At 38.5% G+C, this 21,657-nt stretch overlaps 3 protein-coding genes across 5 annotated transcripts in view; all 3 read right to left on the bottom strand.

The window, feature by feature from the left end:
- Positions 1–2,429, bottom strand: part of smtnb (smoothelin b) — a 46,083-nt gene extending 43,654 nt beyond the window's left edge. The window contains exon 1 of the mRNA XM_069138254.1: positions 2,106–2,429. Coding sequence (XP_068994355.1) covers positions 2,106–2,156 — 51 coding nt within the window. The 5' untranslated portion in view covers positions 2,157–2,429. The remainder of the gene's footprint in view (positions 1–2,105) is intronic.
- Positions 2,430–3,697: 1,268 nt separating this feature from the next.
- Positions 3,698–10,882, bottom strand: trafd1 (TRAF-type zinc finger domain containing 1). Of its 3 annotated transcripts, none has more exons than XM_069138642.1 (12): positions 10,754–10,882; positions 9,939–9,987; positions 9,678–9,813; positions 9,320–9,373; positions 8,789–9,227; positions 7,995–8,294; positions 7,851–7,915; positions 6,741–7,001; positions 6,268–6,406; positions 5,358–5,574; positions 5,173–5,230; positions 3,698–4,796 (listed from the first exon to the last, which is right to left on the bottom strand). In XM_069138642.1, exons 2-12 carry the CDS (start codon positions 9,971–9,973, stop codon positions 4,758–4,760), a joined length of 1,743 nt encoding a protein of 580 aa, XP_068994743.1. In that variant the 5' UTR covers positions 9,974–9,987; positions 10,754–10,882; the 3' UTR covers positions 3,698–4,757. The 3 variants fall into 3 exon arrangements, with proteins under 3 accessions (XP_068994743.1, XP_068994742.1, XP_068994744.1); XM_069138641.1 differs by lacking the exon at positions 10,754–10,882 and adding an exon at positions 10,677–10,749; XM_069138643.1 differs by lacking the exon at positions 10,754–10,882 and adding an exon at positions 10,392–10,630.
- A 634-nt stretch (positions 10,883–11,516) lies between these two features.
- Positions 11,517–20,688, bottom strand: mob1a (MOB kinase activator 1A). Its single transcript, XM_069138650.1, has 6 exons — positions 20,506–20,688; positions 18,566–18,732; positions 18,039–18,132; positions 16,800–16,933; positions 14,817–14,980; positions 11,517–13,631 (listed from the first exon to the last, which is right to left on the bottom strand). The coding sequence occupies exons 1-6, from the start codon at positions 20,517–20,519 to the stop codon at positions 13,554–13,556; spliced, it is 651 nt and encodes a 216-aa protein (XP_068994751.1). The 5' UTR covers positions 20,520–20,688; the 3' UTR covers positions 11,517–13,553.
- Between the last annotated feature and the right edge of the window lie 969 nt (positions 20,689–21,657).

Here is a 21,657-nt window from a genome sequence, read left to right as displayed (position 1 = left end):
GGTGGTCACATCAGAAGGAGGGAAGCTGGGGAAAAGACCCTGAGCTCTACCAATCCGGCACCGAGGAGACGAGGCATTAAAAAAAAAAAAAAAGCAGCTCGACAATGGGGTGAAAAATGGGTGTCGCACAAAGATAAAAACACTTAAATTCCAGCGTCTGCATAATTTTATTCTGCTGCTGCTGCTCCCTGGACAATGCCGGGCTTTTAGAGCAAGTTCTTGCAGAGCACAAGCCACACAAAGCAAGACTCAGACAGGTTCTCTAAAAAACTTTGAGCATCGCCATCTAACAAACTATATACTTAATACTCATGGTTTTCTCTGCCAAAATTTCTGTTGAGTCTTTCCTCAATTGCGTCTAGTTTCCCTCCCTCTTTCCTGCTATGCCCTTCTACAAATAAACTCATAAACCGACTGATCAAAGCCACCGATACTCATGTTCAAAGTAAACCATTGTGCTGGAGCAATATTATTTACTGCAGGTACTCCTGTTCTCCCACTAGTACAATGTCACTCATGGTAAAAAAAAAACTTGTCCTTTGAGTGATTTATGAAAAGACTGTAGCTCTTGGCCAGACGATTCCAGGCCTCGGGGAAATAACAGATACAGTTTAAATAGCGTCAGACAGGTCAACTAAACATTACATTTGTACTCTGTCTGGGTCCAAAGTAAACAGCCTTTTCTTGTCAGGTCTGCGGATCTTAAAGAAAATGTTTTCTTCTTCTCTACATTCTTGGGAAAACAACGAGTGAGGATAATGACTGGAAAGTGGAGTTAGATGAGTGTAGTTTGATCTGACAGGTGGTCAACAACAAACCTGATGGTTCAAATCAAAACTCATCACAACTTCCATAAAAAGCCAAATTGGGTATGAATGCTTTTTCCCAGATGTTTCATGTGTGACTGTTACGTAGCTGTGATTCAGTCCACTGTAACACTGTCTGAACACAGGCTGACTCATGCATCCTTGTAAATGTGTCAGTGCTACAGGTGTCATGATAAATGTTGGATACTTCACCTTCCTCTGGAAATAATTATGACCTGACTAATGTGACTATAAACCTGTACGTGTTAGATCTGACACATTCATCTTATCTGCACTGATTAGCTGCTCACATGTGGAATAATATTACAAAATCTAATTTTCAAAATTTCAGGAACTTCTAAATGGTCTGTACTTGTATAGCACTTTATCACCTTTTGGTCTCAAAGCGCTTTTACATGGTTTTCCCATTCACACACTAATGAGACAGATCACCATCAAGGGTACATTCACACACCATCGGCAGCAACTTAGGGTTCAGTGTCTTGCTCAGGGACACTCAGGCACATGGACAGGAAGAGCTGGGGATCGAACCACCAACCTTCCGATTAGTGTGCAACCCACTCTACCGTCTGAGCCACAGCCTCCCTTCTGCAGCTCATTGAGAGAAGAGTCAGCTCTTTATTTTTAATAGATTCAAAACTATTTCTTAGTTTACTCAAAGACAATAACTAACAGCTATTTATGTGCTCATGTAATAATTATAAAGAGAAGAAGATAACTCATTAATACTCCAGTATTACATTAAAAACACGTGGTTTTTCTCCAGATTGGCACTCCATGCCATCACATTTTCATTTTACAAGGATGTAAATGAATTAAAATAGATAAATCCGGGTATATGACATACATGAAGCAAGTAGTGGTATTTTTGCTTGATAAAAAAACTAACTACAAAGTGAAAAAGGATTATCCTGAATACTGTGCACATCCTACCTGCCTGTCAGGTATCATTATCAAAAGGAGAGATTACCAGGGGGGGGGGGAAGCCACTGAAAAGGCTGTTGGATGAAATGTTGGATGAAGATGTTATGTCGGCTATGTGGTAGCTAATTGAGTTTGTGATCCTCAGAGACTTACAGTACACATTTATTTTAAAAGACTTTTTAAAGTCCCAAACAGAGTAATAAACTAAATAGCCTCCATGGTGTATCTGTGAATGTATGCAAACTAAACTTTAAATGATACACTAAGACCCCCCCCACACACACACACACACACACCAGTGGGGTCCCACTTTCATTAACTTCATCTCCAGAGCATCCCCTTTCATTTACTCACCAAGGCTCGGAGAGAGGACTCGTCCAGCGCTGAGTAACTCTCCAGGGACATTTTAATCTTTCTTGTCGGGCTCAGGTGAGACGAGAAGGTCCGGATGCAGAGTCCCGATGTAGCGTGGTTCCCCGGGTCAACAACGTGTGCCACCTGCACGAGTTGTGAGCTGGTTTTTTTTGTTGTTGTTGCGTCTTTCCCTCCCCTCTGCCGACTCTCCCAGTCTTCAGCACAGTTAGAAACTTTCTTCTGAGTCAACAAAAACTAACTTTCTCGTGGAGAGCATATTTCGGTCCCCTTCAGTCGTCTCGTGAATCGCAGTGAAAGCAGAAACAAAACAGCTCCGCACTCTCGTGTAAGAGAGACGTCGGCAGCTTTTTGAACCGAGGATTCCCACTGAAAGGTGTAACCCCGCCCATCTCTGTCCGGCTTCTCCCGGCGCTCATTCAAAGCGCGCCGCTGTGTGGGAGGACGGAAAAAGGGAGTCCAAGTATGGAGGGTGATTAGGGCCACTTTTTAATTTTTTTTTTTTTTAAAACAAACATAGTGCCAGTGTTAGCCACCAAAGCCAGAGGGATTTCTGACTAAGTAGTATGAACTTACCCCAATTACTGTTTAACTTTTATTTTAAAAGTAACAGAAATTGTATGTTTTTAATATCTGGTTGCTGCAAGGTTTTTTTTTTTTTTTTTTTTAAAAACTCACTAAAAATAAGTCATCTGTGATGCCAACACTTTTTTATGCAAGTGTTTCCAGGGAGTTTCCTCAGTAATGTGATTAAAATTAGAACTGGAAAATAATAATAAAAAAAAAAATCCTTCTCCATGTGGCCAAGTTTTAAATTGTTGTGGAGAAATATTGAACATTTTGCTAGCGCAAAACTATTTGAATATAAACAAATTAAATGCGAATATACTGGAATTAGCCAGCAGATACCCAGCATGTATACATTTAGTATATACTCCCTCCAAATATATTGAGGACATGACCGTGCCGTGACGGAGAATTTACACAAAAAATGTTTTGTGTAGTAACAGTTCGGTTTGTAAGATGTGATCTTGAGGACGCCAGCAGATGAACACTGCTTTTCAATGCACCAATGCAAAATCCCCCTGACACTAAGCAGGTGGGCCTTTTCCAGACTACTCATAATTTATGGTTGTAATAATCACAACAAAACCTATGCTGGATTCTATTGTAAAAGAAATAATGAGTCCATACTACTGCTGTACTGTCACATCAAATACATTTTAAAATATCTCCTTCTGCTGCATTTATCACCACACACTCAGGTTACCACATATTCTGACACAGGAGGGAGAAGCTCTTTAAGTGGTCAACTGGCTGAAAATGTGACAATTAAAGAGAGACATTTGTATCTTCCTTACTTCCACAGTTTGGGGCTGTCACTGATTAATTCAGGAGGCCTAGAAGAGTATATGGAGGAGTATAAAGAGGTATGAAACATCCATCCATCCATCCATTATCTATACCTGCTCTATCCTGTGCAGAACAACAGGTGGGCTGCAGCCTATGTGCTGACTGTGGTTGAAGACGGATGTATGAAACAGCACAAACCAAATACAAACAGCAGCCATAAATCAATGTCTTCATTGCAACATTTAATAATCACAAAAGACAAAGAGAATCAAGACAGTTGTCCTAAAACAAAAATAGCCAGCGGTGTGCCGTGAGAGCGTGGAGTCCAACTAAACACCATACCATGCGATTTCCGCTGCTCTCTAACGTCTGTAGCGTTGTTGATCAGAAGAGCAACATTTGCATCCTCAACCATCTGTGGCTCCCACATTTATATATATTTCTAAAGTGGACCCTATGTTACACACAAAAAAACATCTTATCAATCTTGAATACTATTCGAAGGACCACAACATTTTTCATACTACTTAAAACAATATTAGACAGGACACACTGCTTTAAAAGCTATCTCATCTTAACAACACATATATAGTTCTATAGGTAGGATTTTTAAAAAATCTAATTATTACTGGGTAGTTACAGACAAATTATTAAAGACAAATGTTCAACAGTATAAAAAGACAAATATTCAATAATACCGTTACTCTTTTCTTGGTCAAAGATGCATAAATGTATCAAATCTGTTCCTCAAGCCCTTTTTAACCAAATAATCTATCAAAGTGCTTTAGGTTACATGAAGGTGGAGAAACCAACAGGGACACTGACAAATAACCTGAAGGAACTGGCGAACAGGGGTGAAAACAAAATTTCCTTGGCTGAATTATAAAGGTGAAGATTAAGTTCAATAAATGCCCATCGAAGTCATGCGTCTGTCTTTGATGGTCTCTGTGCTCATAATGACATGACTTGAACAGTGAAACCAAAAACAATCAGATTCATTAATCTGTAAATAAAAAACATCTTAAAATGTATCTGTTAAGGCTTGATGTTAGATATGCAAACACTTGAAACAAATCATGAAATAAAGCAGAATATGCATGAATAAAACCAAATTAATTGCTTATACTTTAATAGTGAAAGAAACCTAAATATAAACTGCAAGATACGAATACTCTCACAGGCACTTATCAGATAGTATTTCATTTTTGAAAGTGTGCAAAAAGATACATGAAAAGCAGAGTAGGAGATTTGGTTTGTCTGTTTCTCCACAAGTTCCAGCTCTCACTCTTCCTGTTGTTCTTCATTCTGCTTCTTGGGTAACTGCAAATGGAAAAAAATACATTTGAAAACCCTTTAACAGATGAAAAAAACATGTTGAGTAAAGGGAGAGGACACCCAAAATTACACTGAAACACCACACAAATTCTGTGATCAGCTTTCTGCAGTCTTATAGATTTCACTATTATATGAGGGGGTTTTATTTAGTTTAAAAAAAAAGGATGACTTTAATTGGTTTTTAAAGAACTACTGGAGCGACCCAACACAAATGCTTCGTCTCAAGTCTCCAGTTCGTCTCCTAGACATACTGACCTTTACTGCATCTCATTCCCCTGCTCTGTTCCCCACATTTCCTGTCTGTCTCTACTGCACATGATTTAAAAAAAAAAAAAATAATAATAATAATAATTAAATGTACCTTTGTTATTGGATTCCTTCTGTTCCCTCTCCCTTCTGTATTTTCTGGGAGTTGAAGTCTGTTGGACAAAAACATTTATTAAATCAGAATATTAATAACATACAAAAAAGTTATTTACAAAAAAGCACAACTAAGTAAATTTAAAAAATATATATATTTCCATAGAGCCTGAGCATTGCTTTTACCCCTTCAGAGGTGCAGAACCAGGTTTGTCAGAGTCACAGAAAGATAAATGAGCCCCTTCTGCTTCCTTGCTCGGCTGCGGTCTGTTTTTCACAGAAACATCACAGTTGAACGTCTTTCTTGGACTTGGTGGTCCGATGAAGCCTCTCTGCCATCCCCTTGGGTTTTGTCCTGGTGGTGTGTCCCTGTCAAACCCAAAGTCCTCCTCCAAGAAATTATCTGTGTGTGTGTGGGAGCATAAACAATATGGACACATAAACATACATGCAAACACAACGGCCAGACAGTAATGCCCATACATAGAGTATTGGGTCAATTACGATCAACTCAAATAGCTTTATGAGCTTTGCTGATGTATGTTTAGTGTTTGTTGACATAAAGACAGAAGTGTTTAAGTGTTGCACCTTTTTGGTTCACAATCTTTTTCATTGGATATTTTGGATATTAAGATGTTGTCCAACCGCATTTATATACAAGTCAAAACTAAATATTACACACACTTAATCATGCACATTACAGACAAAAACACCACTACAGTATCAAAAATGTTCGACTCTTCTTCTCTGGCACTTTAAACAAAAAATAGATGATAAGTAGCATATCTATCATGTACAAGCCATCATCTTTATCTGTGTATGTTATATTAATATCTGTATTTACACCAGAAGTAGTTGAGTGTAAAACCCGATGTCCAAAATTTGCCACAGTTCCCTCTTTTCTGTGTTACATTGTTTAAATATTGTTGAAATATGTATTCGGGGAATGATATCTGTTCCTTATCCAAATAAAGTATTTGTATTCTGTCACACTGCTGACGCACTTCACATGCTATAATGAGATTTACCAGAATTCTTCAGGTATTTATTGACTTTAATCTGACTTTTAGTATTCTGTATAAATTGTATATTTTACCTTGGTTCTTTATTGTTCTCTGGAAATCTGGAGACGTCTGCCCAAAGGGGTCTTTAGCAGCGCTTAGCGGCTTTTTGACGGATCCTTTTGTTATATTATTCAGTGGGTGGGCAGTCTGAGGGCGCATATCACACTTGTCCTGGATATAAAAACACACAAACAATAAAGTATCACAAAACAAGAGAATATTCGTACCTGTATGTTTATTTTATTTGAACTATTTAATGTTTAATATTGAATATTTGTGAACACATATTCAGGAATGAAATTTAAGGGAGGGTCATTAAGTCATTAAGAAGAAATCTCTCCACAAAAAAATATTTGAATTATGTGCCAATAAAGATGCCACATTGTTTCAGTTACACTATGACAGGTTCAAATATTTTTCCTTCACAGGCAATAAAATCCAATCCTTAACAGTCATCATGATATGTTCATTTTAGACTGCCAAGTTAACGTGATGAGTGACATACCTGATGGTGAAAGACAACAGCCTCTTCTAGAGCAACGCCACAAAATTCACATGGAATAACCACATCGCCCTCTAGTGGACTGGCTGGAGGACTGTAGGACGCTGGTGACACTGACCGAGGGAAGGTGGGGATGTTGGAAGCCAGTGTGTCAGGCAGGTTATGCATCAGCCCCGGGGCATTCCTGCTCATCCTTTCCTCTTTAGGTGGAGTCAAGGGCTGTTTGCTGAAAGAGGCAAAGGCAGAAGCCGGACTGCACCCAGTCTGAAACAAAGAAAGTGTACAAAAGGTTGAGATCCACACCGAACCTGCAAGAGTCGAGTCATCAAGTTCCTTCTCGATAGAGATGAGGGTCAAACAGTCAAACAGACAAAGGCTGCAAGTGGACTGTGAACAGAGCGAAACAAGGATAAAGAGAGGTATGCAAATGTTAGCACGCCATCTGATATCTGTCATGATGTAAGCATTTTGCATTGATTGGCGCAAAGACACAGACTTCTGTCTCAACCATTTGACCTTACAGAGTCCCAGCACAGATGGCAGCAGCCTGTGGATCGTTTTAGAAGGAAAAACAAAATGCACCATGACGACATCGACAAAGTCAAAGCAGATTTTTCCACCAGTGTTAAAGTGAAAGTGAGGCAAGTCATCAGAGCAAAAAAAGAGAAAATATTTTAAAAAGCAGGCAGAAGTTCGTAGGCAGCCTAAAGAAGGTCTGATCTAATTATTGTTTCATAAACACCATTGATGTGCAAGTTGCTAGTAAAATAAAACTGAGTAAGTTAAATTAAAACACCCGGCCAAAACATGGAGAAGAAGAAAAGATTCTACAAGTCTATAAATGTGACACATGGCAGTCCTTCAACGCAACTTGCTTATTATGCGTGTAGTGCTTTCATCACTGATCAGATTGTGAGCGCAGGAAAACAGTTTTCTAGAGAGCTGACTGGTTTGTAGGTGTGTTGTTCACGTGTTTAGATCCAAGACTGTCACAATCACAATCTAATCCCCGAATTTAAAGGATCTTTCCAGACTTTCATCTAAATCGATGTTGGCCACAGTTAAGTCAGCTGGTGAACACAAAAATCAATGTCATCAAAAGTAATCTCAAACCTGATGTAGAATGAGGTCCTCTTCTGGAAACAGCTCTTCGCAAAACTCACAAGGCAACATGGCATCTATAAAAAAAACATTTTTAAATGATTAACAAATTGACATCAGAATAACATTTAAGTATCCTAATCACCACTGATTTACCAGTCTGATCGTGGTCCTGCACTGCACTTGTGCTTGTCCCTACACTGAAGTTTGGGTAATTGTTGTTGGGTGGAGAGAGAGGGGAGCTTCCAGAGGTGGTAGACTTCCCAATCTTGTGGTCCCAGATATCACTCCACATGTTGGCCTCTAAACCTCCAGACACTGATTCTCCATCACTCTGCAGGCTGAGAGCCAACATGTAGTCGAGGCCAGATGAATCCTCATCCAGTGTGTGCTCACTGTGTGGCCACCCACTGCTGCTGCTGCTGCTGCCATGCAGGAAATCACTCTGCCCCAGCACTAAAAGAAAAACGGATTATATGGTCATTTCAGAAAATAATCAACGCCGAAAGCAGCAGCACAATAGTTCCAGTCTATGAGGACAGTAATGGGAGATAAAGATATATAAATAATAAGGATTTGTTCGAATATTTTCAGACTTAATATATTAAAACTTAATTTTCTTCAACACATTGGTGAAATTGTCTATTGTTGGTCAGGCTAACCTCAAATTTTCAAAACACACAATCAAAGTTAGCAGCATGTGCAACGCGATCTTTGGCCCTCCGACACGGAAAACCTTTGTGCTGATGCTGAGCAAACAAAATCTCTCCAAAATGTATATCATTTTTCAGGGGCATCTACTGCATGTCCTCTGCCTGCAAAACTAATTTCCCAAAGACTGCCTTTCATAAGGGAAAAGCTGACAGTAACATTTCAAAGTAAGTGGACTTTCTAAACGCCCCACCAATAACTGTTAGCGAACAAATAAATGTAATAATGAATACACTTACAGTGGCTAAATGTTGTATTCCGTGGTGCAGCATTTTTCCAGTCTACTGAGGCCTGAGGTCCGCTTGAAGTGTCATAAACTCTGGGCTCAAATGGCCGAGGAAAGGACTGCAGCTCTGCTGCACTGATGTTGTTATTCTTGGGGCTTCTTTCTTGGGCCCTTAGGAGGTTTCGAATGGAGTGGGCTTCAAACCATGCACCTGGAGACTGTTGTTCTACTGGACTGCGACTCATCCTGCTGTTGTTCCTCTCTTGGGGCGGTGTGAGGCTTCCACATAAGACTGGATGCACAGCTTGTTCTCTGAGCATTACGTTGCACTTGCACTGTGGGCAAGGCTCCGTGCGTGTTCCACAGTAATCCTCATGCTCTTTGGACTGACTGAAAACAAGCTCCAGTTCACAGTACTGGCATGGGACCAGCCGCTGAGAGCACTCAGAGCTCTGTAAGAGACAACCATTGTAAAGAGGATTTAATCAAGATGCTTAAATATTCACACTCATGAATAGGGAATGAAAAGGATCTTCAACAATACCTGGTGAACATCAATATGATTCTTCTCAATCTTCAAACCACACTTGCAAGTAATCTAAAATGAAAATAAAAATGCTTTTACAATTACAGTCGTGGTCTCAGTCATTATCATTAATGACTAATCGTTTCCTTTTGGGCAAAGACTTGATGTCAGTGGTGACTGGAGTACAATATGTATTTTCTCTGGTGGGACTTGCAGAGGCTGCATTAGCCAGCTTAGTTACCATACAAAAAAAAAATATGTCAAATAGACTTATATAAGAAATAAAGCACCAATGATATGCCCCAATCCCTGTTACCAGTGTAAGTTCCTGCTGCTTAGGTGTTACCCGTTTATGCTCCTGCCCCTCAGATATTACCTGTGTATGCTCCTGCTGCTTGTGCTCCTGAAGGTCCGACCGGGGCACCGGCTCCTGGCACACATCACACAGGGCGATGTTTCTTCGACAGTGGATCTCGTGAGTTGTAAAATTTGCCTCTGGGATGTCATGTTTGCTAAAAAAAAAAAAAAAAAAAACAATAGATAATAATAATAAAACAAAGGGTGAAGCAGATCATGAAACCTGGTGTTCACCACCATCAAATGCATCGATTACGTCATGTAACTTGTTCAGACTTACCAATTGCCACAGAACTGCGTGTTTTCATCTGCCATCACTTTATCAAAGCCTGCGGACAAAAATGTGACACAAATCAGCTCGGTCGTCAGAAGAAAGTGACATTTATCCGAAAGCTCTGTTGTTTATTGAGGCGTTTTCAACAGGTCGGTTGTTTGTAGCTGGAGACTTTTAATTGTGATTGATTAGTTCTACAAGTGTACTCGAGCTTCGGGGCGTCGAGACAACACCGAGCTCGTTTAAAAAATGCTCCGTAAACAACCAGGTCGTGTAAAAATAACAAATAAAAAAAACCCGGTTGACATCTTCTGGTTTGCTTCACCCGGTGTTTCCAGGCAGGTCGCTAATGTTAGCTCACAACGATAGCCGGAATTAGCGAGGAGACCTTTTCTTTTTTTTTTTTTTCTTTTTTTTTTTTTTAAATCAACAAGCATTTTGAATAACTTCCAAACATACGTGTACAATTATAGCTGCGTTGCCTTTAGCGAGCTACGTAGTTTAAGCATTAATTAGACCACCAGGGATCACCACGTAGAGTTGACTTCACGCTAACTAACTAACTTTATGCTCTTTACGAAGTAGCAACTGTGCTAGGAAGCTAACGTAAACGTCGGGTTTTTTTTTTTTTTTTTTTTTTTTTGTGGCTTCTTCTGCCAACCGGGTCCAGGCCAAAAAAAACAAACAAACACAACAATGTAACAGTTACTGTTAGACAGTTAATAAGATTGAACCAAAACTCACATATGACAGCTAACTACTTGATGAGATGTAGCCAGAAAAAAAAAAAAAACACAGTTCGTTATTTCCTCCTTGCTGACCTCAAAGCCGGATGATTGCTGCCCCGAGTGAAGCCTCTCAGGCTGTCTACGTAGCTTCTGTCCGCCGTGTCTTCTTCTACACGGACACAACCTCGTCAAATCCTACGGTCACATTTTGTGACGCAGCAGCAGGTCTGCGTCCACTGAACAAAGTGAGACGTTGAATTTCCTGAGGACACGTTGTCGAGGTTACTGGTTCAAGCTGACTGGAAGTCAAAACTCAGGGCAAAAAAACGTCGCTAGCTCCAAACTCGCGTTTGATTGGTTAACTTACACCGTGCACCACGTAAAAACGTCTCGGGCGATACTATTGCTGTTAATTTTGATCCGATTTTTTTTTTTTTTATTAATCTGTGACGTCCAGGCGTCCTCTTGAAACGTTATAAAGCTAGTAATAAGTATGTGTACTTAATAAAGACTGTAAGATGTACAGCCTTTTACTCGTTCTGTCGATTTGCATGTGTAATGCTGCCGGATGGATTTTTTTTTTTTTTTTTTTTTTTTTACGTCAATCGTACTGCAGCATCTTTCAACAAATTTAAGGAATTTCAAAGGGTTTGCATTATTGTGCAGACAAGTTAATTCACAATGACAATACAATTAAACAGAATACAAACCTGTATATGTAATATCTTTAGATCTATCTAAAATGTATTTCAAAACATTGTGTCAAGAGTGTTGTTTGTGTAAGGAAATACAAAGATCAATACTTCACTGCTGATCCAATCACTCTCTAGCAGACAAAATGACAATCAACACAGCATTGTCCTTTCAGAGTTTATTGAGTTTTTGATCTATCAATACTGTCACATTAGACATTTTCATTATTGTAAGGCACAGTTTTTGTTCAGATAAAACACTGATCTTATTTACAGCAAATGTTTGGACACGGTACATACATCCACGCAACTCCACCAAATGGCCACCCCATGATTGGACCTATGTTGTAAATCCATAAACACTTTTAATTAATTTCAAAGCCCTTGTTCCATTTCTGATTCAAAAGGTAAAACCAACCTTTCACAATGTAATATGAAATGTAACTCAACGCCAAAAGTTTCAAAATAAAACTGTGAAAAAAAGCAATACATTTCAAAAATATGTGATTGAATATAGATTGAAAGTAATGACTGGACATGCCTATAGATTATCAACTTAATTGTTGCTGGCTTGATATTTTTGCCAAGCAATTTGTGGCCCTAAAAGTCAATAAATGGCAGTTCAAGTGAATCAAACCCTTTTTCACATTGTTTTTTTTTTTAGTATAAGAACAGTCTTTCTTACAGAGTGTTAAATCATTAAATAAACACTCTGCTGCCACTAAGTCCCTTGTTTAGTTCCCTGGTGATGCATTTAAGTTATCTAACCCATCATAATTGGCGACACGATTGTCTGATATAACTTGAGGTCCAACATTAAGCAGTTTATGAACCAATTCCCTTGATCAAACTTTGCCAGACAAAAAAAATCATCAGGAACATTAGCTGCATGAGTTTTTAAAACAATGGCTGTACAAACAGCCCTGCTGTTGTAGCCAGAATAAACACAGATAATGACCATGCTAATTATACTGTACATGCACCAAATTATAATAAAGACTTTAAAAAACTACATACATCTCAGGTCACTTATACTTATTGTTTACAGGTGCAATAGTTATTACTCTATTTTCAAATCCAGGGGGAAATATTTAGTATAAAAAGAAATAACAAGTACCAGCATTGGAAAAAATAAAAATAAAAAGAGTTCCAGAATTCATCGGCACCATAGAAATGAACTAAAATGACAGTAAAACTAAAAATTCACATTAAACTATTTTTGCTGTTGACAGGACCATTTATACTACAAAGGTCCTTTACAGGGTCATTATACAAGCTTTAAGTGGTTATTAATAAGAACTAAATAATAGATTCAAAGTAGGCAAAATGTATCACTGTAAGAACTATATCTCACATATTACTATTTTAATAAAAAAAAAAATGTGCAAAACACAATATTGCATGACCAAACTGAAATAGCTATATGCAGTTGATAATGGAGGTTTTTGTGGGGCAAGAACAAAGGCGTGTCAACAGGAGCCATGTCAGCATATTTGGGTATCAGGCACACAACCAGTATACAGTACACCGGTGCATTTATATACCTGCCTTTGTGAAATGTATTGTTACGGGTACAAAAGCACACCCAAGGCCTTTGTCATGTCACTATCTTTCTTGCCATCTTTACTCTCCCGTGGGCTGTTAATTTGAAAATCAGTCGGCCGACCAATGGTGTAACTTTATCACTCAGTCACTCCATGACAGCAGTTTTAGTTTATAGGGCTGACCCCACTGTGACAGTCCAGCCAACGATCTAAGATTGGGATATTTGGTCAGTCACTGTAATTATAAAAGCTCAAAGTTAACAAAAAGGAATCGATAACTAACACTATCAACTTCTGAAAGAAGAAAAGCTGCTTTTCACTTTAACTTCCAAATGTCCTTGGTCCAATATAAAAAAAAAAAATCAGTAGGTTGCTCTTACAGAGTCATTAACCACAGTCCTATGGAAAAATATTTTTACTCCACTACACTATTTTATATGATCTAGAAAGGATCAAATGGGGGAAAAAAAAGGCTCAAAGACAAAATACAAGACAACAGAAAGGAATAAAAGAAATAACGCAGTAAGAATATTAAGGAATTGCAAAGAAGAAGGCACAGAGTTTAAGAGTAGAGGCTAAAAGTCACAGAGGTAGAAGAGGTCACAGAGACTGAGAAAGAAGGAAAAAACTGTTAAGTGGAGATGCGTGATGAAACATCTATCTGTCCTTGGATCCAAGCTTCTCAATCAAGTCCTGCAAGGGAGCAAGCTCTCGCCTGTCAATGAGGTTGAACTCCTACAAAAAAAAAAAAAACATAGTCAATATCAGACTGGTTACTCAGTGATGTTTATATTTCATAATTAGGACTTTTTTTTTTCTTCTCACAATCTGACAAGTGATACTGAAGACTAAGTCTTGGTCTGGATATCCGCTGGCTACACTAGAGCCACCAAAATACTGGCCGTTGTGTCCAGAGGCTAAATCATCATCACACTGACAGCATTGACCAGTTTGCTCAAAACAATATTCAATATTAAGTTAACCTATTAGTTTACAAGAAAACTCCACAGGGAACTATTTAGCTTCAAATTAAAGAAGTATTGTCAGACTGAAGACTGAAGCTTAAACAAATAAACATTTGTTTTTAATCAATAAATTCATACTCTCTACATCCAACGTGGTCTATCGGTATTACTGTAATTGATGGTGTGTTTTTTTGTAATCGTTGTCAAGATTACTTTACTGTCCTGCCCTGCTAAAAAATTTGATAAAATCCCACATGCATAACATTTTCCTTGCATATTAAATCCTGTTAAAACCTTTCCAAGACATATTTTTAAGACATATAATCAGGAAAACTGCAGGGTTTTAATGTTCGTTCATTTAATGGCTTTCTGGCTTTGATTTCTAGGTCTGTCATCGTTGACTGTACAAACATGACAGGACTGTTGCAGAGAGGGACACGGTCCTACCACAGTAACTGGCATTTAGATAGAGCGGGAGAATAGGCATTGTGCAGGGTAATTTAGAATGTAAGAAACATGAGATCATTTACCACAATGTCCTCTTAAGATGTTCTTGTATTTTGTTTTTTACATTGAGCTGATCAATCGTTTTCAGTGTTGGTCCAGTGTAAAGCCATTATAACTACAGAAGTGCAAGTGGCAAAGCTTCTCCTTAGAGTTACACGTGCTGATACGAAAATGATCAATCAGCTGAACAATGATCAGCATTTAAAGCTTCATTTGTAGTCCTACTTTGATATACATAAAGTTTTCCTTATCTTATAGTTGCTTTTACTCACACAGAAAATGTTACAATTTCCTCAGTAAGCACATTACTGAGCTAACTTTTACAGAAAACTGGCTTGGGACTCCTTTTCAAACGTGACAATAACATCAAACTGGCAGATATGGCTTACAGTGTATGTCTGAAAGGGGCGTTGGACACAAACCTCATACTGTGGTGCAATAATCTCACCTGAACAAAGAAAATGAAGTGCTTGAAGGAGGTGTTGAGGTGGGCCTCCTCCTGCAGCTGCATCACAGAGTCAAAATGTTGATGATAGATGTGAGCATAAACCCTGAACAGGCGCTTCAGGATGGTTTTGGCCACAGACATGAAGTTCTTGGGAAAGGGAACTCCTGTGAAACAGAAAGTGGTGGAAAATGCTGATATCAAGAGAACAGTGTGTGCTGTTTTAATGTCCACTATGTCTTTCAGCCTACATCAGAGTGAGATATTGCAAATTTAAGTGCTAGTATGGACAGTTGCAGAAGAACCACACACAGACAGCTACAAATAAAACTCAACATGGCCTGCAGAGTGGAGGTGCAGCACAGTCGGTTTCAGGACTGCAACATATTTTGCTTGTGTTTTCCCCCTGTGGTCCACACAATGATCATGCAACGAAGAGATATATTTCAACGATCTAAGTGCATGGTCTAAAGCCTGTGGCAAAAGTGCATTCAGGAGAAGTCCAAGACCACTTTTACTTGTTTAACAACAGTTAATTTGAAAGTAAGGTGCATGGTTCAAAGGGGTTGTTCCAAGTCTCTTTATTTAATATGGTGTGTTTTAGGTGCAACATGGAATAAACCAATGACAGTGTCGTCTCCCGTTCCCTTTAAAAGCTGGGTGTGCCTGAACCATTATAGCGGTGGGTTCACCAAGTAGAAGTAAACAACACTTTTCTCTAGAGGAAACAGATCCGCTTATACACAGACTGAGCAGATTGAGGTACCCAATGATACACTTTCACGCTGTAATCTTTTTATCTTTAATCCTTTGCATATTTGTGCCCTGTTTCATGTCCCTGTGCAACAAGGAGAATATCAATACGTTTGGCACCCGCCTACGTCGGTGCATATTACTATTTTAACATTAAAATACTATGACATTGACCAGGCTGAGTTCGTTTTTTCTTTGGTCAATCGCATGATTGCCTTCTGCTGCTTCAAAATAGCACCAACTATGTGCCTCAATACACATCATTTCAGGACCAATACATCCATGAGTTCTCAGATGGGTGCAAGTCCATTTGATATTTAAACAAGGAGGGCACTGCATTTGTCTGAAACTACCAAAGACCCTGGAATTGCGCTGAGAGCCCTTACAATTTAATGTGTTGGTATCACATTTACATAAAGGAAGATGGGCAGTGTAGGAATTGTTATCCTTTTATATGTAGTTTTCCAATTTTAGAAGATCAAATGAAATTGGTCAAGTTCACATAAACTTAAAGTTAAAATACTTAAATGTAGGAAACGAACAAGCAAAAATACCTAGAAAGAGGCAGGACCACTTTAACGGTTCTGATCTGCCAGCTTTATTGCATGAGCTGGCGTTCCAGCCCGAGTGTCCTCTGCAAAGCTCTGATTGTGACTTCTTGCGTGGTTCCCTACAATTGTGAGCTCATTATCTACACTTTCCAAAAAGATTTAGTATTTGGTATCAAACACTTTGCTGTCAGTCTCTGACATCTGTTACCTTCACTTCTTGTTTGTCTTGAGGTATTTTTGCCATCAGTCTGCTCTTCAGTTGGCCTAAAGTCAGGTGACTGTCTGTATATTTAGTATTACTTAAAAGCTATATTGATGTAAAACTGATAGATTGCTGCCCTCTAAGTGCCAAGCTCAAGAACTTACAGGTTTGTCTAGTATTTGATCTTTTTCACAAGTATAGAAAACAGATAATGTAATTCTCAAAGGCTAAAAGTAGATTCAAAAACAGTTGAACTGTTGGTTTTCTGTGTTAAAAGACATTATAAAAACTAAATAAATGGGATGTATACAGTTACTTGGGTCTGTGGGAGAATAATGTGACTACAGCCTGTATTGCGTTGGGTTTTATCCCCCTCTGTGTAAAACGCTTCTACAAAAGGTGCAACCAAAATCACCATTAAACATGTTAACTGCAAATTAGTTTACTGGAAACAAAAAAATTCCACAAAAAAAAACTCACCAATCTTGGAGGGGAAAAGTGTCTCATCGTCCAGCTGATCCTGCACCCAGGTCATCAAGTAGTCAATGTACTTGGGCGCAGAGCATTTGATGGGCTTTTTAATATTGGTGCCATCAGCCCAGTGATACTCATATCTACAGAGGAGGAACAGAATCAATTGGCACCGCTTATTTTATTGACTTGATTCATTAGTTACGGGAGTTACATAGAAGACATGTGCATGAAAGCTCTTCATATGACATTCATATGAAAACACATGTCACTCATCATGCCTCTCTGTAAGGACGTGAAAACATAATTTGGAAGCAGAGAAGCTAAAAAAAGAACAGAGTGTGGGAAATACAAAAGCATTTACAGACATATTATTTGCTTTGTCAATAGGAAGTGAATCCTTGTCTCTTCCTCCTGATTACAGACTGAACACAAACAGTCTTAGCACGAGCGAGGATAGAGGAAGTGCCAAATCTAGATTCGAACTAAACAGCTTCTACACGGACCACATGCAAAGTTGAATTCCTGTTTTTGCTCAGATGATCTATTTTAATTTATTTTGCTTCGACTGTCTCTACCATTCCTAATCTGAATCGTTAGTGTGATTCCTTGATATAGATCAATTTCCTAGTTCTGAAATAATGTGAAGTTGATAAGTCAGAGAATGTGTACACAATTGAGTTCAGTTCTCAAGGCTTGATGTTACTATACATTTTGGTTGCGTCTTAACTAATACAAGAATTGACGGTGTCTGTTGAGATTTCTTTCTGTGTGGGACTGTGCTTGCCTCTCTTCAATCAATTAAAATAGACTCAGCTGATTTTACCTTTATTTCATACTTGGTTGAAAACAGAAATTAAGTTTCAGGGGGCATGAATCTCTCTTCAAGCAAAAACAATGATTTTGGCTCCAAACACATAAACATTTAAAGTGTGACTCTCATTTAAAGAGTTGCTTTTTTGCAGCATCGCAATGTGCCTTTATGTTTAAAAGAAAGCCGCATTCATGTTTTATAAAACATCAAACAACACTTTTTACAGGAAGTATGTGTACACAAGGCTTTTTGTCACAGCTAAAAGTAAAGCACACGTGTTACTTATAATAATACACACACCTCTGCTCTGTTCAAGTGTCCCAGTAAGCTATGACAGTGTGACAGTGGACCAGCATGCACAACACAAGGAACCAAATAAATAAATTAGAAAAATTAGAAGCTGTGTGCATGAAAAGGAAGATGTTTGCTGTTACCTCGGTCCTGCAGACATCACAGAGCAGCTGGTCTCAGTGCAGAACTCAGTGATGGTGCCGTACAGCATGTTGATTTGGTTGAAGAAATCCACCGCTGAAGGAAAGGGTAAACTGTCATCTTTCTTGTCTTTAAATAATGCTCATCATAATGATGAAATATTACTAATACTTCAACCGCAGGTTCAAATCAAAATGTTAGTACGCACCCTCGACAGCCATAAATAAATAGATGTAAAGCAGCGACGGGGTTTTCCCAATTCAGTGTCTGTGAATAATGTCAATATGGTGTCTTGAAATATTGCCAACCATGTATACTGTATATGCAGGCTACTATTACTTTGTGAACAGTTTTAATGCTGCAACCAATAATTTACCTATCTACCTCTTTTCACACCACAGTGTGGTTCAAATACTCAGCCCCTGCACAAGGATTATTTATGTTTCATTTTAACAGTGGCGTAAGGCAAAATAATTTAAACAGTTACTTGTATACTAGGTGTGTCAGTTTATTGTATCCATTCACTCACTGTTGACAGCAATCCATTCATTGAGATCCTCTCCCTCCGGCAGCATGACAGCCTGTCTCAGGTTTCCGCTGCCCAGTGTTGCTTCAGCGTGTTTCAGCAGCTCATACTGGTGGGAGCCCTCTGGGATGTTCTTCTTCGGCTTGAAGGTCTTAGATGAGCGATTGCCACTGCAAAGGAAATAAATATGGACCTAAGAAACTGTGTGTCAACAAAGGAGAACTGTGTCTGCTCTGTGTGTGTCTTCTATGCAGGTCTTCATGGTGGCAATGTGACACAGGCCTTGTCTGTTTGATGACACCTGGAAGGCCTGGGCGATATGGACAAAATCAAATATCACAATATTTCTGACCAAATACCCCAAAATCAATATTGAAATGATATTGCAGGGATGACTATTGGTGATTTCCCAAAATATTTACAAAAATATGACTCAGTGCGTAAAGACAAATAATACAACAGCTAGAAGAGTCTGGTAAGTTCAGAAAATTAAATCACTTAACTGTAATTCTGCCTAATAAACCAGGAAAAGACACAAATTATGTCATATAACAATATTACGAAACTCAAAGGCAAACACGATATTATCTTTCATATCACAAAACAATAAAACATTGATATTTCGCCCAGCACTATTTGACGTCCTGCTAGATCAAATTCTTCATAAATTTACATTCAAGAATTTTGTTATCTCAAGTGTCTATATTGTTAATCTACTATTGCTCTTCTGTACACACACCTATCAAATGTCTGTCATGGTAGAGGGATACCTGTCCAGATGTTACTCCTGAGGTTTCTCTCATTTGTTTCCTGTTAAAGGGTCTTTTGGGGGAGAGGGAGTTGTACTATGTACAGATTGAAACCCCCTTGAAGCAAATTTATGATATTGGGATATGGCCCTGCTGGACATTTTTAAAAGGCATGTACAGGAGCTGACACTTCTCCTCACGAGGTCTGGTTTGTGCAATCAGCAGGCTTCATGGTGAATTTCTATGGACTTTTTGCTGAATCAATCGACACTCGTGATGTGCAATCATCGTCACATTGGTCCAGTGGAGGAATGTAACTAAGTACATTTACTCAAGTAGAGTGCTTAAGTACAAATTTGAGGTATTTCTTACTTTACATGATTATTTCCATGTCATACATTTATATAATTCTGCTAAAGCTAAAGCAAAAAATAAATAAATAAATAAACAAACTATACCCAAAAATCTAAAGACTAAACCTGCTAAAGGACTGAAAACTCATTTAGTGAATTTGATGCTCTCCACAATGATTTGACTTAGGTGCTGCACTTCAGTCGTATAATGTCCTCCACCACTACATTTGTCACACCGATGTTCAAATCAAAAACATCTGTTTTGATTCGTTTTCACAGTGACAGGAGCCTGACTTCACAATCTGTGTTATAACCAAGTGATCGCGGATCCACACTTGGTGCGACTGACAGGAAATAAGACAGTATCACGGTATTAGTGTTTAAAAAAAAAAACGTAAAAAAAAAAAACGGAAGTTAATTAGCTCGACATTTGGAAACCTCCTAACGAGGTTAAGACAGCAAAAGCGTGCACGATGAGAAAGGGTACCGTGTCTGGTCTTATCTGACCAAAATACCAGAAACAACACACGTCAACCACCCGTGAAGTCGCGTCGATCACCAGGCGAGCCAAGTTAGTTGAAAAGTTAAGTCCGACTGCGAGGTAACTATAAATAAACAAAGGTCACAGATACGATTTCGTCGACGTATGATAATCCTACACGAGACAAGACTTCGCCCTACACTGACTAGGCTTGTTTTAAAAGAGGTGAGCAGATAGTTTAGAGATGGTTTCGCCTCGTCTTGTTTCAAGTTTACTTCCCTTGATGGAACTTCGCAGACGCGCAGCTAACGTTTAACCGCAAAAGCTGTAACTTAGCAACTGCTCGTTAACTTTACTCACAACAGGAAGCTCATCTTGACGAAGCAGTCTTTGGAGAGCCTCGATTACAGCTCCCGTCGTTGGTTTGGTAAACAGAAATGTGTTTTGAGAATCACAAACAACGAGTCACTTGTCAGCGCAGCCTGCTAATAGCAACGTTTCGGCTAACATGGACTGCACCCACAGTGGCTCTTCCTCTGTCGGGGAGCCACAGCCTCTCCGCAAGCAGACTGTCGCCCCCTGCAGGCCGTATACAGGTATGACCACTCCCCAAAGTGGCGCTATAACCAAACTACTAATAATAGTGTTTAAAAATAATATTTAATCATTGATCAAATTCGAAAATGTATTTTCATTTATTTAATGCTCTAATTACTGTGAAACTTTTTTTTTTGCAAAGGTATTTTTATTTAGGCTTACTATTAATTATTTTGTAACAAACACAACATGTTTTAATGTTCAGAGTATCTGAGGCAAAAATGTGTCCGCATAGACTGAGAGCAAATAAATAATATATATGTATAAATTGGCAGTCATCATTTGAGTTGGACAGCGAGGTTGGATCATCAACTGGGCAAAAGAGGGCCCCGGAAACCTAAGGGCCTCCAACACTCCAGGATCGCTGTGGGGCTATGAGTTTCTAATAATTTGATCACTTACAAATTTATTATGGCAAATATAATGTTCTACATAAAACAAAATACCTTATGTATTTTAGTTACAGCTCCTTAGGTATTTTAGTTTATATTCTAATCCCATAAATTATAAATAAAGTTCTGTTTCATTTCATACATGTAAAAGTATTTCAATACATACTACCTAATATTTCTGCTCCACGGCACATCAGAGACAAATGTTTTATTTTTTACTCCACAGTATATCCTTCTTTGTGATAGATTAAAAACTATGGTGAGCATTATGAAAAAGAACATTGTCATAAAATAGGGTACATTAAGCCTCCCAACAGTGTATATATAGAAAATTAGACACACTTCAAAAAACGAAGTGCTGCTTAAATGTTAACGTGTCATAAACAATAATCCAATAATATAAAATTACTCTGACTGGAACCATTCTTCCTGAGTGAATACTTTTGATACTTTACATATATTTTTCTGACAACATTTCTGTATTTGTTCCTGAATTCTGAAAACAAGACCCAATGGAGTATTT

Source organism: Embiotoca jacksoni, unplaced genomic scaffold (genome assembly GCF_022577435.1).
Source record: "Embiotoca jacksoni isolate LCO1_2020_lvr unplaced genomic scaffold, fEmbJac1.0.p SCAF_8, whole genome shotgun sequence".
Lineage (NCBI taxonomy): Eukaryota > Metazoa > Chordata > Actinopteri > Embiotocidae > Embiotoca > Embiotoca jacksoni.
This window is presented reverse-complemented; position numbering and strand designations above follow the sequence as displayed.